The sequence below is a fragment of the Liolophura sinensis genome, chromosome 1, assembly GCF_032854445.1.
Source record: "Liolophura sinensis isolate JHLJ2023 chromosome 1, CUHK_Ljap_v2, whole genome shotgun sequence".
NCBI classification, from domain to species: Eukaryota; Metazoa; Mollusca; class Polyplacophora; order Chitonida; family Chitonidae; genus Liolophura; species Liolophura sinensis.
In genome coordinates this window covers 26,495,242-26,513,577 of record NC_088295.1, presented here as the reverse complement: position 1 = coordinate 26,513,577, position 18,336 = coordinate 26,495,242, and the positions used below count along the sequence as shown (strand labels likewise).

Below are 18,336 nucleotides of genomic sequence, written 5' to 3'. Positions count from 1 at the left end.
ACCCCACCCAGTCACATTATATTGAAACCTAGTCAAGTAGTTCTATTTCCTTTCTCTAACCTCTCAGTGCTGAGCGCCAAGCGAATCAGCAACAAGTATCATTTTTGAATGGTATGGCACGACCTGGGTGTGATCGCGGGTTTCCACTAAATTTAACTACACTAAATTTAATGTTACTTTGTCAGGTACTCGCTGTCCCAACCGGTAAAACGGGTTCATCTTCCCTCGAGTCAAATTGCACTTCGCGTGTACTTTACTGGACGTTTCTTGTCCATACTAAAAGTGGAAGAAAGCTGAGAAATGAAGTGATATGAAATGAAAGCTCATTAGACAGATAGTTGATAACTTTTCATTTAGTTTCATTTATGTATTTATTTATTTATATATTTCAAGATACTGAAATGAATTCAAATGTTTCAATTCTGTGGTGTGCTTGATCAACCACACTAGTGTTTCCAAACTTTGACATCGTAGGATGTTTTTCTTACTCTAAATACAGCTTTTATTCTTTTGAATAGCTCTCATACGAGTAAAGTTTTTCTTAGATGATGTTCTCAAAACATTTCTATTTAGGTGAATATAAGGTAAAAAGATGAGGTAGGAGTGCCTGCCAATAGCAGTGAAGTCCATAAAGCCCACTTTACAATTCGAACATCTGACAGCATATAGCTCAATGAAACACGTCCGTGGGAAGGCCTTCAGCAAACTGCGGATGGTCATGGGTTTCGCCCGGGCTCAGCCCGGTTTCCTCCCACCGTAATGTTGGCCGCCGTGGTATAAATGAAATATTCTTGAATACGACATAAAACACCAGTTAAATAAATGAATTAAGAAAAAAATAGTGAATATATTTTCTAGAAACCGTTTTCAATGGCCTTTCTACAGATGCTAACTTCATTTGCATTTCCTCTAACTCTTGTCTCTGCTCTTTACGAGAAACGATCTTTAAGCTTGCCATCCCGTCCCACAGAGCCGAACGGAATGCTCAGAGTATCTACATTAATGCAACATATAGTAGTGCAACTACATGCGAAGAACTTGCTTGACGCCATGCTTAGGCACAGCATTTTGCCATCAAGGGAGTTCTCCCTTGGCTTTTGTGATGATGACGAAGTCTGTCACTCCAATTAGAGACTTTTAGTCAGTTAGAGGTACAAGTTCTAACTTGTAACTTCAGATTCGAATTAGTGTACCTATTCTAGTTACTAGCTGAACTTTTTGCTACTAACCAAAGGCCTCTACCGATGGAATATCTGTTGTGCACCGTGTTGAAGTGTTCAGTGGATCTGCGCGATACAGAACATGTATAATCACTTTACCCGATGCCTTTGTATATTCGTTCTGATCTCTTACACTATGTATTAGCAGCGTACATTATTCAGTAATATAGATAAATATAAGCTGGAAACTTTTCTTAGTTTGCACTGTGAAAGCATTTTCACACATTACCGGTACAGAATATATGAAGCCCTGGGACAATACGCTTTACGTTGAGTATTAGTATAGCTATAAACATCACTGTTACAGGGCTATATGTATAGCCATAGATTCTGCTTTGTTATTATTCCATCATATCCGTTGTAAGACATCATTGTATTGCTGTCAGTTCGGAAATACACCTACAGACAATTCTTACGTACAGAAAGTACACTTTGATGGATGGGCACTCCCTGTATAGAATCGGGTTTCGCACCGGCATTGGGTTTCACTCCTGACTTATCTGTGTAGTATTGTTGCTGAGGGTACTATAGGTGAACAGTTTAACGTGAAATGTAGAAGCACACTGTTGATGTCAGTTACCGACAGTTCTCTCTGCAAATTCCCACATGCAGATGGGCCTCAATGGACACCTAACTGCATGTAAAGAAATATTTGTAAGGCTGCATGTTCCTTATCCCCGAAGAATTTCGCATGTACATGAAATGTGGATGCATTTTTTTAATTTGTTTTTTCTTGTGAATTGGCATTACGTGTATTGACAATATGCATACTTGAATCAGTAAACGAATCACACACAGTAAGATGGAGGAATTTTCATATTTTTGTCACATTTAACCGGTTTACATACCCTATACAACATGCGTTTTGAATGTTTCTATTGCCTATGCCTAGAATAACAAAAAGATTTTAAAATTAAAAATATTGATAAAAAAATATAAATTTATAAATTAAGTGATATAACTGTTAAAGAAATAAGTTCAAGAAATTAGCAGATCATAAACGCTCGGCATGTGCCAGTTATCTAATACGTATTACATATTTACATGTATATAGAGCTGAGCTAAGCTGAGCTAAGCTGAGCTAAGCTGAGCTGATCAACGCAGCCTAGAACTCCTATATATAAAAAAAACATAAGTTTACATGGCTGAACCGTCTGTGCCTTATTGCCTCGTATGAGCTGAACATTTGAGTCATTATAATTAGCCTAAGTCCGCTCACTGAGTACGTTCGGAGAGGCTCTAATCTAACGAAGCAGTCGCCAGTTGCGCCTGATGTAACTTTCATGACAACATATATAGTAAAGAGATAGAACACTATGGAAAATGCGCTGGATGTAGTGTTGAAAAGACGGACTCCTAGATTGTTGTGCCACTTGTTTGCATGCACACGTAGATTTTATAGGCCTACACAAGATATTTTTTAGCAGGCTAGTATGTGCATGTTATCCCCCGCCCAGTGCACCATCTGTTTTCACTGTGTATAAAACTGGGTGGAGCATGTGCAGGAACTCGTGAATAAAATATTTATTTGTTCACACTGTCGAGGTCCTCTTTCACGGCAGATTTAAAAATTCAAATTTTACCAAAAGCTTTCTCCATTCTAAATATAAATACATATACCAATGTATCCCTTCTGTCTACAATGTCATTGAAGAGATACTGAAACGTTTTTCAACACTTAGACCAACGAGCACCAGTAACTGTTAACAGTTCAGACACCTAGTATTGGTGCATATGTATGTACAATGTATGCTTTATTTGATTTTAACTATAAATGTAATAGGTGTGGAAATTTATTTCCCATTTTATGTCTAGCTGCATTTGGACAGGCATCTTTCATATGTCAGAGCTTTTATACATACAATGCAAGGCAGGTTAACTTTTGAATTCGTCTGCACGCACGCTATACACGCCTATATGGGTCAGAAATACCTGTTCATATAATAGTACAAGCATTTGAAGAATACATTGAAAAGAAATCTAATGTTTCTAGTGTTCCTTCAAGTTAAAAAAAAATACATCTTCACAATATTCAAAATGGTTACACTAAACGTTATGAAAATATAACAATATATTGTAGTGTAGTACAATGTAGTAATGTAGAGAACTACGCATCAGTATTGTTAAGCTGGAGCATCGCCATTATCAGATTACCAGCTGATAAATATATCAGACTGTGTATAGGACGGAATTTTGGATCCAACAGCTGAAGATGCTTTAAAGTTTCTAAAATATTGCCCTGTTTCACTGACTAACAAACAAATTTGACCTTATATACATATATACATTTCTCCGCTAGGAATGTACTGGTTAAGAAAAACACACACGCACAAAACCTTTCATCTTAAACTGCTCCCCAGGACTTGGTCAGCCTTGTCCCCAACCTCCCAATATTAAATGATATGATGTGGTATACACAGTCTTTTATGTGTGCACTTAAAGCACAGTTGATTTGTTACCAGTACATCTGACCTATATAAATAGACCTGCACACCTATGCGAATGTGTGACTAAAATGATAAGGAGGCATAGATTGCTTATGTCATGTTTTAGACACAGTAATCAGAGATAATTTGTACTGCTTTTCTGTATACGTATATATATACTCATTGGGCATTTCGTTTAATAGCTGCATGCTCTATTACTGGTGTCATGCATAGAATGGTTAGAGTGTCAGCTTCGAGTGGCGGTAGATTCAGGGTCAGTCCTGGGTCGATTCACACCTAAGACCTTAAAAGAGGAAGTCGCTTGGCGTTCAGCATGAAGGGGATAGTGCAACGACTGTATAATAATTGTATTGCGTGTTTTATAAACTGTTTCTTAAAAAAATACTTTTTTGTATGTATGTATGTATGTATGTATGTATGTATATACACATGGTCACGAAGTTTGCCATATGGGTGTACCATGTGGACCGTGGGTACATACAGGAGGTAAACCATGAGCAGTGTTCTCGATACCACTATTGTCTCTCAGAGGTATGACGTTTTTCTGGGCACCATTTTCTGCAACATAGTAATAGGCTTTTAGAGAAACTAACTAAAATTGTTGTCAGGAAACGTTAATATAGGCATTGTTGTTTTAAATGTCATATACATGTAATAGAATTCAAAACCCTGAGCTCATTCCAGTATATATCGCCGAAGGGTGGGCGAAGGGTGTGTGGTTTTTGGCCAGTTCTTGGCGATCTGTCCTCAAACTGGAACAGTTGATCCTGTAGAGCATTCAGTTCATGATTCACCTCTGCGGCCAATTCAGATAATGGAAACTCGTTGTGAAGAATATAATATACTAAATATGAGTCACTCCAAAATTCATGCTAATATCGTAGATGGTTTTCGTGTATATCAGCGATTTGTGTCAATCTGACAACAGCTGGCAGATACAGCTGGTATCGCAAATAGAAGGTTTCGAGGTGGTGCTTGTGGTCTTTGGTGTAAAGCAATCAGAGGCAGTTTATAGGCAGACTGCATAATTATCTCTACATTGGGACGAAGTTTTTCCTCATCTGAAATCTCTGGTTGTTGTGTAACTCAGCCATAACCCTTGGCACAGGCAAGCTCAATTTCCTGCCCGATCCAGGTCTTTGGTTCTGATACACAGGTCCAGTACAGGGCGGTGGGCCTTCATCAGGGGAGAATGGAGCCTCTGTAAGGCTGATGTTGGGTAACGATGGGCGCTTCGTTGGACGGTGCCCTATTGAAGGCGGGCCGTTATCCTGAGGGTCACTGATCACGTCTTTCCGGTGTATTGTCACGGGCGGGGTACGCTTGAGTTTGCTTGGTTTAGGGAGATCCGGTGGACTGCTTGGCTGAAAATCGAGAAGTGGTTGTTAATATGTGAGAAACCATTATCGGTAAAGTTAATATATGAGAAACCAGTATTACTAAGGTTAATAAACGTTGACTAGTCACTTTTACCAACAGGCAAGGGTATATTGGTCTGGTCAGCTCAGTATTGATCAATATGAAAGGGTGTATATAAGGACTGTGTATATAAGGAACTTATTACTTTTTTCATCAATACTATTTTTATAAAAGAGAAAGAGAAAGTTTGTATGTATACATACACCGTTTGCAAAACCAACTGGCGGCAAACTGTCACCTGATGCATGAGAATCTGTAACAGAAGGCAAAAGATCAGATTCAATTAAACCTGTTTGTTCTTCCAATTCTTCTATGTTTAAGTGCAGTGCTCTCCAGGAGAGACAATATTAGGCTGATTCAGGCCTATATCATAGTTGTAACATCTAAACTATATATATATATATATATATATATATATATATATATATATATATATATATATATATATATATATATATATATATATATATATATATATATATATATATATATATATATATATATAGTGCAAAAAGGCATATTAACTCTGTAACACCGTTAAGAAAGTTAAAACGAAATAATAGTAGCAGAACCAGGGCCACCGTCATCTTACCCACAGACATACACAGTACACTATCAGTATACCAAATGTTTGAATTGATGAAATGTCAATCAGTATAGTAACGTAAATACATCAGACATTGAAACTGATGGCCTGAAAATTCAATGACGAAGTTTGCCATATGGGTGTACTATGTGGACCGTGAGGAAAATACCTCACTCTACCTCCAAATTACATTAGCAATCACCTGCTCTGACAAAATGAGCAGCTTTTGTTTTTTTTAATTCTTAAAAAAAGTCTGAAATCAGCCAGGAGGAAAATTCCCTTGTATGATACATTTAATTCAGTAAGAAGGTGCCCTCAATCGTTCTCTAGGTAGACCAATGTCTTCAGGGTGCATGTAAGATATTTTCGTATACAGTGATCATTACTACGGATACTCCGGTGTAACCCGTCATATAAAGTGATAAATTCTTGAGCACGACATTAAATACCAACCAAATAAAAAAAACCTAAACAAACATACAGTAATGATTATCTCACCGGTACTGATGTTGCTGTCCCGGGTGCCTTCAAATACTCCAGAGTCCTACAGAATAACGGAATGCGGAATTTTATGAGGAGGAAATTCAAAATCTCACCAAGCTCTTGTCAACAGATTTATTAGTAAGTGGTCTACGAGAATGATCTGTTTAACAGATCTGAGTTGGTTATTGGAGACTGTCGCGTTTCTTTGAGCGACATGTAAAGTAATCGCTTATGACGCCTCAACGGGAGTGTGCGCTGGCGTATATAACTGAGGAAATGCATGTATGGAGACGTTAGCAGAAGGCGCCAGGAAAGCATGTGTCGTGTTGCTAATTGGGTAAGGTCTATATAGTGCCACAACAATGTATTCGGTATATGTTAAGTCTAACCTCTTTGTGACTTGGCATTGAGGCATCTAGACTTGTGGAGCGTACCCTGAGTTCTGGAGATGGTTCAACTTCCTGAATGCTCTGAAGAGGACCTATACTGTTCGTCCGGGGACGTTGGGGCGGGGGTTTACTGGGAAGGCGAGGTCCCGTGGTTACTTGTCCGAGCACAGACCAGCGGTTATCTGTGGAGAAGAAGAGAGAGGTGAGGGACGGAAACCATTCTGTAATAAAGGTAACAGATGGCAGAAATGTCACTGATATAAACGAGACATATGTTTAGACTATTCAACCTCAAATATATCAGCATGATGTTTAGGGAAACCATTGCTCTGACTTACACCCTGGCAAAAACTGTAGCCCACGAAGGTGTAGAGAGTGGATTAGCCCGTTATATAAGAAATATTTATGGGACCGCAGTATATAGTGTATACCTCGACCAATACATTTATACATTTATGTTTCTCTTCTTACAATGGACAGAACACATTTCACATTTAAGACTTCGTGTTTTTATGAGAGTATAACCACAATCGCTAACAGTTGCTAAATATGCCAAGTGTCGGTTATTTTATAGTATCCATGCACTTACCATCACTTCGAACAGACTGCATGTCCATGTAGGTACCTTGAACGTCTTCTGTCTTTTCTGGAATATGTTTGAACTATTTTTCAGCATTTGTGTCGATTGTTTAACTGGCTAACATTTGTTACTCATTGGGAATTGTATTCATTAGTGACAACAAACAATTTTCAAATAGATGGAGTTGTGGTAAGAGGCATTCGTCCACTGACCATCCGGCGAGAGAAAGAATTTCTGCTTACAGTACAGACGACAACGAAAATTTCCAAAGTAATGTTTGACACAAATCGACAAAGGGATTCACTTGCTAAACTAATAACTGAAATTATCTTTATAAGTAAATTGTTTAAATGCTGCACCCTTATATTTTAATAATTCCTTGGAGATTTGGTTTTTGTTTGTAATATACTAAACGTCTGTGACAAAAAGTTCATGGCAAGATAATTTGAAAGCAGATTTTATCTGAGTGTCACATATTTTTTGAGAAGGAGAAAGTAATGGGGAACACTGACGGGCGACACAAAGGCATCCACAATGCAGGGGAAAAAACAATTTCTGCTGTAATGCTACAGTAGTGGTATACTGCCTGCAGGTAGGTGGTTTTATATGAGAACACAAACACCTCAAAGTGTAGCGTACCACAGGAAAGAACAAAAGGGTATGTATATGGGATAGAGCAAGCTCTGCGGAGCTTTATTCACGCCAATATCTACTTCTCTGTATAAGGTATACTGGTGAATGAATAAGTTAACTCTAATCAAATATGTAGCTTTGGGCCAGTCAATTGTCAATGTCGAAAAAAGAGTCTTTACCATTTCTCCAATGACAGTGGGATGATGTTTACAGATGTTAGCAGCTGAAATGCTTCAATATATCTGTATTTATTGAAACTGTTTCACAGCTCACAGCACGCACGGAGCTAATCACAGGTTCGAGCAGAGCATGTATAATGCCCACTGCATACAAATGTATTGTTCCCGTGGGTCGTATACAACCGGTTTCATGAATAGAAGTGTTTTCTTACGTGTAAAATGAGCGACTTGTAAAGCTTATAGATACGTGCATGTTTGGATTTTTCACATTTTCACATGCTGTGGCTCATGGATAGGGAAACGATGAGTCAATCACTTGATGTGAAGATTCCAGGAAGAAAGTACATCCAGGTACCACGTCAAAACACAAATGTTCATGTCACACTCTTTGTGCGAATATGTACCAACATTACTGCATGGTAGTGAGAATAAAAACATTCCCATGTTCGCTGTACAGTCGGTTACAAAAGATATCTAAGTCAGGCTAGTAATACAGATACAACTCACTCTAAAATGTATAAGCGCCACTAACTGAGCATCTTGTGACATTCTTGAATGTAGAATGCGAGAACCTCTTTATATAATCAAATTTTACAATCTGTGCAAAAAATAATCACGCGCATTGCTTGTTTAACTAATTGGATATATGTATATGGTGTCAATTAAGTTACAATTAAATGCAAATAATAGAGAAACAGTGGCCGTAAGTTACAAAGAACAGGTTCTAGAGATTTCTAAAGGGCAGTTCAAGTTACCTTCTCCGAGAACGTCCGGTACGCTTTCATAATACTCGTCATGCTCCGTCTGGAAGAAAGACCAGGATGTCAGCAGTTTGTTAGTGCAATTCTCTAACCTGTAGGTTTCACAACAGTGCAAAAGACCTATTATAAGTCTAAATTTCAAACGTCGTTTAAATACTTAATTCTGGATCTATGTATAGGTGTAGGTCATACGTGTAGATTCCTACACAAAAAGACAAAAAATTGAATTTCCAGGTTAACCATGCACTGTCTGTGAAAACGATTTCAGAGGCGACAAAACTGACTTAATATTATCGTTTCACTTTTTAGGCAATCGCTGCTCTGGAATCGACTTATTTCTCAGTTAATCCTATCACAGACGCCATAGATACTGGCTTTCTAACAGATACTGAAAACATACCAAGGAACGGAATTGTGGATACCTAAGCTTTTTATTTAAAAACTTACAGCTTTTTTGTCCATGAGTTTAAGAATCTGCTGGTGACCTTTGTTGGCGGCTATATCCCGGGGCGTCTGCCCCTCGCTGTTGACCACCATGAGTGCAGCCTTTGCCCCATAACAGTACATCAAGGTCTCAGTTAGTTTGGTAAATCCATAGTGAGCAGCAAAATGCAGGGCCGTAGGGAAACGGTCCTTTGAAGGTATCTCTAAGAAAAACACGAGTAACGGTATCCAGTTGTACAGGGATAAAATGCATCTACTTTACGAAAAGCACGTGTTTATCAAGAGAAACTAAAAGTGGTTATTTTTGTGTTAAAGTGCTTAACTTATTACTGAATGTGGATCTGAACAGTCGCTTTGCTAGTCGAAAAAATACTTAGGACTAGAGTTTAAAGAAGAAGAAAATTTAAATAACAAATACCATTCAAAAGAGTATGCATTTCCTCGCAGGTGCATGCCATAAAAAATTTTAATATGTACTTCAAGTTGATAAATTATAAATAAAGTCAGCTTCAACATCCGCTGTGGCCGACTTAGGTTCCGAGTTTACAGGGATAAGCAGGCAGTTTTACTCACTGGTTGAAAGGCAACACACCCCCAGCATAAATTACCGGGTGTGAAAGATGGAGGACGCGATGAACTCAGCCACTTATGCCAGCTTTGCCCCTTTTAGGCTTTGAGTGAATGGTGAGGAAAAATCGCAAAATTATGTAGCAGGCACCACCAGATAGAAAAAAAATTTGCTCTTTTCAGCCTATAGTGTCATTTTTTAAAAATTTTCTTCTCATTTAAACAAAAGTAGTGGATGGTCACAGTTTGTTTTTTAGGGTACGCTTCACGCTGAGCAAGTTCTCATCTTATATTGCATGTTGGAAAGAAAAGATTGAAGATGTAGTCTTAAAATGTATAGCATTGGTTTGCCGGAGTTTCTGTAGTTTTTTTTTACCCCACTACAAATGTTTAATAAAACATCATTACAAGGCTTAAATAAAACGACTCCAACAGTGAGATAAATCTGGGGGATTGGCATTGCGTTTACGAATCCACTCGGCATCCTCTTACCTGCTGATGTAGGAGTTGCTTTATCGTAACTTTTGAACAATACAGCGAGTTGATCTGCGGGAATGTTTTTGGTCACGACGTTGGCGAGATCGAGGTCCAGAAGGTTGAGATCGACTTCGGAGCCACATTTCAGCCCTAGAGCGCTTATCATCAGCTGTACTGGATCGAGGGTCTTCTCCAGCAATCTAGCTAACTGTTCACATGGCTTCTCCACACACAGCCTCTCACAGCCGATCAGCGTGTCTTGGTACTGCACATACACCATGATCTTCTCGTGCTTCAGAACTGTGGACAGACAAAGACGGAAAGCATGTATATAACAATATGAAGAAAATGAAGAGATTTCTTTGAATAACCTGGACGAACTGCGCCTGCAGAAAAAATTGCCTTGATATTTTGGTAAGGTGTCTAAAAAGCTCGTGTGGCCCGTCTGCACAATAAAACGGTCGTTGAAGACCCGCCTGTCTTCTACTAATAAGGTGTGAATATATGTGCACGTCACATGTTGGACAGTTTGTCAGTGACTTGCCAAAAGTCTGTGGTTTTCCCCGGGCATTCCACTTTCCTCCAATTATAATACTGACCGCCAAGGTGTGAGTGAAAAATTCTTGAGAATGGCGTTAAACAATTAACAATTTAAAAAATCATGATTTGGGGAAGCCAAGAAAGGTTACAACGTTATACTTGTCGATCGCATGGAAAGACCGAACCAAAGATATGACTTGTGGTACTTGTTATAAAGTGAAGATTATAATATGTTAATTACCATGTTTCGATTTAGCGACCTCACACATTTCTACCTGGTCGCAGGTTCAAAACCCGAAGTGATCCTAGCCAATTTTCATTCACGGAATCTGTATTATATATCTAAAAGGAGGTATCACAAATAGCGATAATACTGTCGCTGAGTAGGAGGGAGATTTTGAAGGGTTTGTGAAAAAAAAAACGACAACAACAACAAAAACAATTTAAAGACGGAAAAATTAGCATGCTGTAAGGACATAAACCAGCTCAACAAAAAGTGAAATCTCTTTGTTACACGATGTCACTTAATTAGGTCTTTTGATTTGTCGTTTGTAACCAATGAAATATCGATGGCTGTTTATATTTTATGAAATGATCATCTACAATCGGACTGTCAGCCTTAGGATTTATGTATTTTTTTGTTTTTAAGCTATTTGCATTTTAAAAAATCTGAAGAATTTGGCCTTGATGTCACACCAGAAGTCATGTTGAAAACCAATGATTGCTGACAGATTTGCAAATAGGGTATACTTTTGTGCTCAAATCTCGGTTACGCGTGCCCCTTTGTCATTTGCTCAGCGTCGAGTGAAATATTTATCCGGGGTCTCTTGCACAATGCAACCGTAGCTTAAGTTAATTGTAATTACCATGGCAGCATATGCTTTTAATATGTGTCGCCATGGTAGTTACCGTCAACTTAGCCAACCATCGCTTTATGCAAGTCGACCCTGGGAATGAGTCTGTGCAGGTAAGCTTTTTTTATGTACAAATGACTACCTTAGGTTTCAGATGGTAAACGAATCTTCTCTTCTTTTTCTTGAAGTTTGCCTTCTGACCACATATAGGCCTACATGTTTAAATCAGAACTTTGGACTAAGCCTAATCTATATTTTTCTGGTATCGCGTATTTGTGTATATACTCACAATCTTCAGGGATTGAAATGAGGAAGGTTCGGGAATCTTTGACCACCAGTTCTATTTTAGTCGCCTGTTGTCCCATTATTTGTAGACTCACACAGACGTCTTTCTCTTGTACCGGCTCAGATATCAATAGCAGACATTCGTTTTTGTCCTGAAAGCAAAATTCAGATCACAGTTGTGCGAAATTTATTCCTGACCTGGAGAGAATGCTTGACTTTGCATAGAAATTTGATGTGAATGGGTTTTTAATACCTTCCTAGTGCCATAATGACTAGTACCACCATTTCTTGAAGCGATCTTGTAATACACATTTTAGTTGGTTAGCGCGCTAGCGCGGCGTAATCACCTAGGAGACTCTCACCAATGCGGTCGCTGTGAGTTCAAGTCCAGCTCATACTGGCTTCCTCTCCGTCCTAAGGTGGGAATGTCTTCCAGCAACCTGCGAATGGTCATGGATTTCCCCCGGACTGTGCCCGGTTTCCTCCCACCGTATTGCTGGCAGTGAAATATTCTTGAGTACGGCGTAAAATACCAATCAAATAAATAAAATAATAATAAATAATACACATCTTATCCCCATTTAATTTTACAGGAAACTGACCATCCACGAATAATATATTATATGCCTGTTTGGCAAATAGCGCCATTCATTACATTGGCGGCTGTCATATATGTCAAACAGTTTGGAGTATTGCATTTAAACAGCGATCAAACAGAAAATAATCCAGTAAAGATTGGCTTTAAAATATGAAAGATCCGATAGAATGCAGATGCGCCCCAAGAGTATATAATTATATGGACATACTGAAGGCAACTCTTATGTTAATCAATAGTTGCATACACACTCAGTCACATACAAAGGCCTATACTCTTTGGCTTATACAACAGTGGCCAAGCGATAAAAAGTGCAGCGTTCAAAAACATTAGTTCTTCATTGACGAAATCGCCTGTTGGATGTCAAGTTTTCTAGTGATAAAAATAGTACGAGGTGAAGTGGTGCCGCCTAGACGTTTTACCCAAATATATGTGAACTAATAGACAGCCAGAGCTCCTTTTTACAAGCCGATTTTGGTGAAATAATATTGTATACTTGTATGAGTTTATGGTAACCTAAATGATGTGTACAATTGTCCATCTATAAGTAAAAAGATCTATATGTCATTAGACATTATGGCGACAAAAAGAAATTGTTATGAATTTGCTGTTTTAATGTGACGAATAAAGCCCACAGCAAGATTATTAATTTTCGTGAATAAATATCTGAAAAAAGTACACAAAGGTATATCCATGCATAGTTTGAACTTAATAAGACGCGTCGCTTTCCGCAAAACAAGAATACTTTCTTCGGATAATTTTTTTACCAAAGTGAATACAATATGCAAATATTGTAAATTCATGTTTAAGTTGGTTCGCATTTCTTTCACACCTTCATATTACATACACCTCAGTATAGTTAGATGCTTTCAGTTCGTATAAGTAACACGCTTTCGAACTTTCGAAGTTAACTTTTACTTTCCGCGCTTTTATTTGAATATATAACAAACAAACGTGTATATGAGCAGGCAAATGTTCGACCACCTCAACCCACTCGTTAATTTCACGATACCCTTTAACGGGTGAAGTTAGTTTTACTTCATATATGCGTCGTGCACTTTCTCCGCAGAATGTACCCAGTGTTATATTTGCGGTGGATGGATCTCGCCATGTTACCATTTTTGTGCTTTTTTCTGTATCGTTTCCATTACTCCTCTTGCAAAGCACACTGATAATAATATAACTAGCCATAGATTGATGGTTTGCTCTGGGCACTCCGTCATGTGCCAGTCATAATATACTGGCCGCGTCATTGTACATATGTATTTATTTATTTATTTATTTATTTGACTAGTGTTTTACGCCGTATACTCAAGAATATTTCACTTATACGACGGCGGCCAGCATTATGGTGGGAGAAAACCGGGCAGTGTCCGGGGGAAACCAACGACCATCAGCAGGTTGCTACTAGACCTTCCCCGTCATACATATAAAAACATCTTGACTATCTATATGCCGTTAAATAACTATCAAAAAGATTCATTGCATTAAGAGACTGTGCTAATCAATGAACATCCATTGTCATCAGTTATCTTCTTACACGTAATGAGAAAATAAGACGCTTCTATGCGTGTTGTTTTAGTAGATCGTGTTTCTGTGCTGCCAAAGTGTGGATTGTCTCCTCTGGGCATCAGTAGATCCACATTTCCTTTCATATTTTGCCGTGCAGTTTATATCTGTACCCAGAAGGGCCACATATCTAAACCATTCTGAAGATAACAAGTTAACCGTACAGGCATTATAGGGTCCTTGCCGCCATATAAACACTACCTATATAATATTCCATTTTGTCGGGTCGCTCATCTATTACTGTCAGCATGGGATAATTAGGTATATAGGCGGTAACAAATGGATGGTTAACAGTCAGTTATAAAAACTGGCTTCATACAATCACTGAAAGATGATACTCGGTAGACATGTATGACCCCTGGGTTTTTCGCGCAACAAATGTCATTGGTTGGTATAGACATGTTATCCTTGTACGATCCGGAAAGAGAGTTCACGCAATGGGAATTCTAGGGTAATAATAGCCTACCTTTACTTTGTTAAAGGAAGGGAAACTGTTAAAATCAAGCATTTATCAGACCCTTGACCATTAAACACTGTCCAGGAAAAAGATTTCATTTATTTTTTTAAGAATATTTCTAACCGAATACAATGCTTTTAAAACATAGGAATCTATTGTCTGTTGGGTCCAGAGAGTATCAGTGACCCCACAGCCGTGCTTTTGGCATGGAATAGTTCGTTTCGGGGAATGCATTCGTTGCGATAAATGCAGATGCATTTTGAACGATGAAATCTTGCAATCTGTGCGTGGCAAGTGGCAACGAGCTGATGTGACGTCACTGGGTCCAGTATGATCCGAAAAGGCCTTTTACCAGGTCGAAAAACTGTTTTCCTAGATAGTATTTATTGGACTTACATCTGACATATATTTCATGCTTGTGTTTTCTTTGCCTTTAAATACCTCTCTACACTTCTGTCCCTTCTCAGGGCGAATTCACATCATTAAATGTACATGACGTATGCATGGATGTAGTCGCTGTCGCATGTTGTACCTCCATGTATATGAAATACTTAATTGAATCCGTTAGCCAACCAAGGTGTGATTCAATGATTGAGTGAATACATAAATGAGTGAATCGGCCAGATTTCAAGGTTTATTCGAGATTGGTCTGTCATAAGCATTTTAATGGTTCTGTAACTGTACTTCACAGTTGTTGAGAAAAATGTCCATACACAATAAATTTAAGAATAAAAATTTATTTAAGCACCATGTTTGCATAAGAAAGTTGTTAAGACCCATTTACCCATAAACGCTGAATTTATTTGAGTGAAAGTGTAGACAAGTTAAGACGGAAGTGAACGTAGTCTTCATACTTCCTTGTCGCAGTCCATTAGTAGCCGTTAAGCACTGATCTTAAGTCTTGGATAAATAAAAGGCAGCACTATACAGTCGTCTTATCGCCATGCCACTGACACCCGAGGCGCCGATTGAATTGAAGGGAAATTGTCTCTCACAAATATGTCATTGTAGGTATATGTCAAATGTTGCCAAGTTCGCCAGTAACATGGCAAAAGTCGGTGGTTTACCCCGAGTAATTCGGTTTTCTTCATCCACAAAATTCACCGCAACCGTAAAAGTGAAGAATTCTTCAGTACCATTATAGCTTTAAGCAACAATGAAATAAATAAATAATAAATAAATAAATACACATGTAGATAAATCTGCACAGACAACTGAAATAGCGAGTAATATTTAAAATATAGTTTGGACTTATTCGTGATTATTTCAGGTTTTCAGTTTGTCTCTATGTCAGGAGAAGGATACCGACTGCCCACGAATGTGACGAACATCAATACGGAACGACGCAGTTTGTTATGCAAACGCTGGATTCGAATATGTGGCCTTACATGAGACAAATTTTAGTAGACTTTACCTTTAACTTAGGATTCACAGCGAAGGGCCATGGATTATCTTTGAACTTGCAAGGGACTGCATGGCCAAGGGAGGTTGTTAGTGGTGTTTCTACAGTCTGTGTTCATCCTAGCTCACACGTGAGTTAGTACACTCAAAAAAATAATCTGTTAATTTTAACAGAAAGTCAGTTGTCTGAATGATGCTAGAAGGTGTTCTGTTATTAAAACACAATATTCTGGCATATTTAACATAATAGTATGTTAGTCTAATAGAATCGTTATGTTGGATTAATAGAATATGCGTGTTATGTTTAACAGACTAACATACTGTAACGGCAGAATGCATTTTAGCATCACTTAAGACAACCGACATTCTGTTAAATTTTTGGGGATTGCATTGTACGAAAACTCTTCTAAATGGGTGACGCGCAGGGTGCATTTCATGTTAGTGATTAGTTAGGCGCATGACGAGGAGGAGGACGTGTCGGAATTTGAGTGACGTGCGAGATAGTGGCAGAAGTGAGCGCTATCATACTGCAGTAACAAAGGAACCGGGATGTTCGTGGGCGTTCGTGTATCCTTATTGGAGACCTTCTGTTACAAGGTACAAGTTGTAATTAGTAACTTGTAACTTCAACTTACAACAGATTTACCTATTCCAGTTTGAAGTTTTCTACTATGCTAATGTTTGAGTTCCTTGACGCTCTTTGCGTGGTTTAAATAAACACAACAATTTACAACAAGTCTGATAATTTTGCAAAAAGGAAGTTTATTTACGACACAGGTTCCGGTTATGTTATCCGGCAACCGGAACTCTGTTCAGAGAAGTTTAATTTTGACAGCACATCTGCTACTGTTCATAGCACTCATTTTTAACATGTAATGACCCAGAAAGTCTTTACACGTGTTATAGCCAAACATCGAACAGTATGCAGTCATAGACCACCATGGCTCTTAATCCGTGTAGCCTATATAATATGTTATAGCCTACGTTGTTAATTTGTGCAATTGAAAAAGACATAAATATACAACTGCCCAGTTCAAAACCGTAGAAAACCGGCGAATACGTATTTTGTATTCAAAGCCTTTAGTACATTCTTCGTTCGAAGGCTATTGAGGCTAGTCTATTACTTGCTCTCTTCTTTGTTCATAACATGGTCGAACAATTTTAACAGGCTATTAGAAATTAGGAACAGACCTATGCTGTTAGGCCTATGTGAATTTTATTCATTGTTGGATGTAAGTTTGGTCATTTAACTTGCTTTAAATATATTTAAGTACAACGTAAGCTACCTATAATGTGTGAGTTAATGAAAACTGTATTTTTTTTACAGTTCAGTGATTCAGCTCAAAACCCCATAAATTTCATAATTCAGTGGTTTGATGTACACAAGAAACAAATTTTTAATTGAAAAATCACAAAATGTACAAACTTAGTGTAAAGCTTACCATACAAATACTCTCCGGGTAAACCTGGAATGTAGGTAACATCGCCATGATAACTGAATCCGGGGAGGGAGGCAGCTGTCGTCTGCTCCTTTCAATCGTGGCTCGGTATGAGAATCTCGCGTACTTCAGCTCTTACAGTTTTTTGAAGACTGTTGGGCGGACTTCAGCTTTTGAAGCCTCTTGAAGAGCAGAAAAACATCGGAATATTGTCAAACAAACCCTGGGGTTGATGTACAACAAGATGTTAAGCCATAAATCTCAAGTTTTTGTTATTAGGAATTCATCATGTGCAGGCTAGTTCTCAGTTGGAAAACATGCGCTCGGGAAAGCGTCTGCAGTCCACTGTGGAGATGGTTAAAATGTAGGGCCTTAAAAATGCCTGTGCAAGTTGAAGACGAAAACTTCCTGGTTGGTCCCACTTCGTCACCCAAGGTAGGAAAATGACATCCAATAGTTAAACAAGAAGCACAAAAGAATCTCTTGGCCACCGAGATCACATTTCAGCCTCGACACCATTCAGGCCTGTGGTTAACATTACAGCCCGGAAAGGTCTGTGGCTGTGCTGAGATAGCAGTCATATAGGCAGGTTATGGATTAGTCTACCATAGTGTGGATGTAATAAAGACTCTCTACCTTACAAGACGGTGTCTATCTTCTTTCAAAGATGTTAGTTAGATGAAACCGTGCATGTCTCTCATTCCCAAATATTTGTACAGAGTGTCACTCGGTAGATTTTTAGAGAGGACGGGCTGTGCATATCTGGTAACCTAAATAAACGTGACATCAGACGCGTACATCGTGCAATAACTAAAGCCCAGGACCCTGGTTAAACGTGCAATCTTTGTGCAGGTTACAACAATCACAATACATATCTCAACTGGGTATTTATTTGAAACTCTTTGTATTCAACTTTGCCGTTTTATTCGATGCACATAGGCTATGGCCCCTAGTCCCAAGTTAGCAGGATAATACACACCAGAGATTCTGGACACTCCGTCCATATTTACT

At 38.5% G+C, this 18,336-nt stretch overlaps 1 protein-coding gene across 2 annotated transcripts; it reads right to left on the bottom strand.

The window, feature by feature from the left end:
- Nucleotides 1-4,072: 4,072 nt before the first annotated feature.
- LOC135478444 (phosphoinositide 3-kinase adapter protein 1-like) lies at nt 4,073-17,973 on the bottom strand. 2 transcript variants are annotated; one of them, XM_064758623.1, is made up of 10 exons: nt 17,329-17,973; nt 11,869-12,016; nt 10,201-10,485; nt 9,145-9,344; nt 8,692-8,740; nt 7,134-7,190; nt 6,545-6,726; nt 6,171-6,216; nt 5,290-5,339; nt 4,073-5,031 (listed from the first exon to the last, which is right to left on the bottom strand). In XM_064758623.1, the coding sequence occupies exons 1-10, from the start codon at nt 17,374-17,376 to the stop codon at nt 4,702-4,704; spliced, it is 1,395 nt and encodes a 464-aa protein (XP_064614693.1). In that variant the 5' UTR covers nt 17,377-17,973; the 3' UTR covers nt 4,073-4,701. The 2 variants fall into 2 exon arrangements, with proteins under 2 accessions (XP_064614693.1, XP_064614694.1); XM_064758624.1 differs by having other exon boundaries at nt 6,590-6,726.
- Nucleotides 17,974-18,336: the final 363 nt, after the last annotated feature.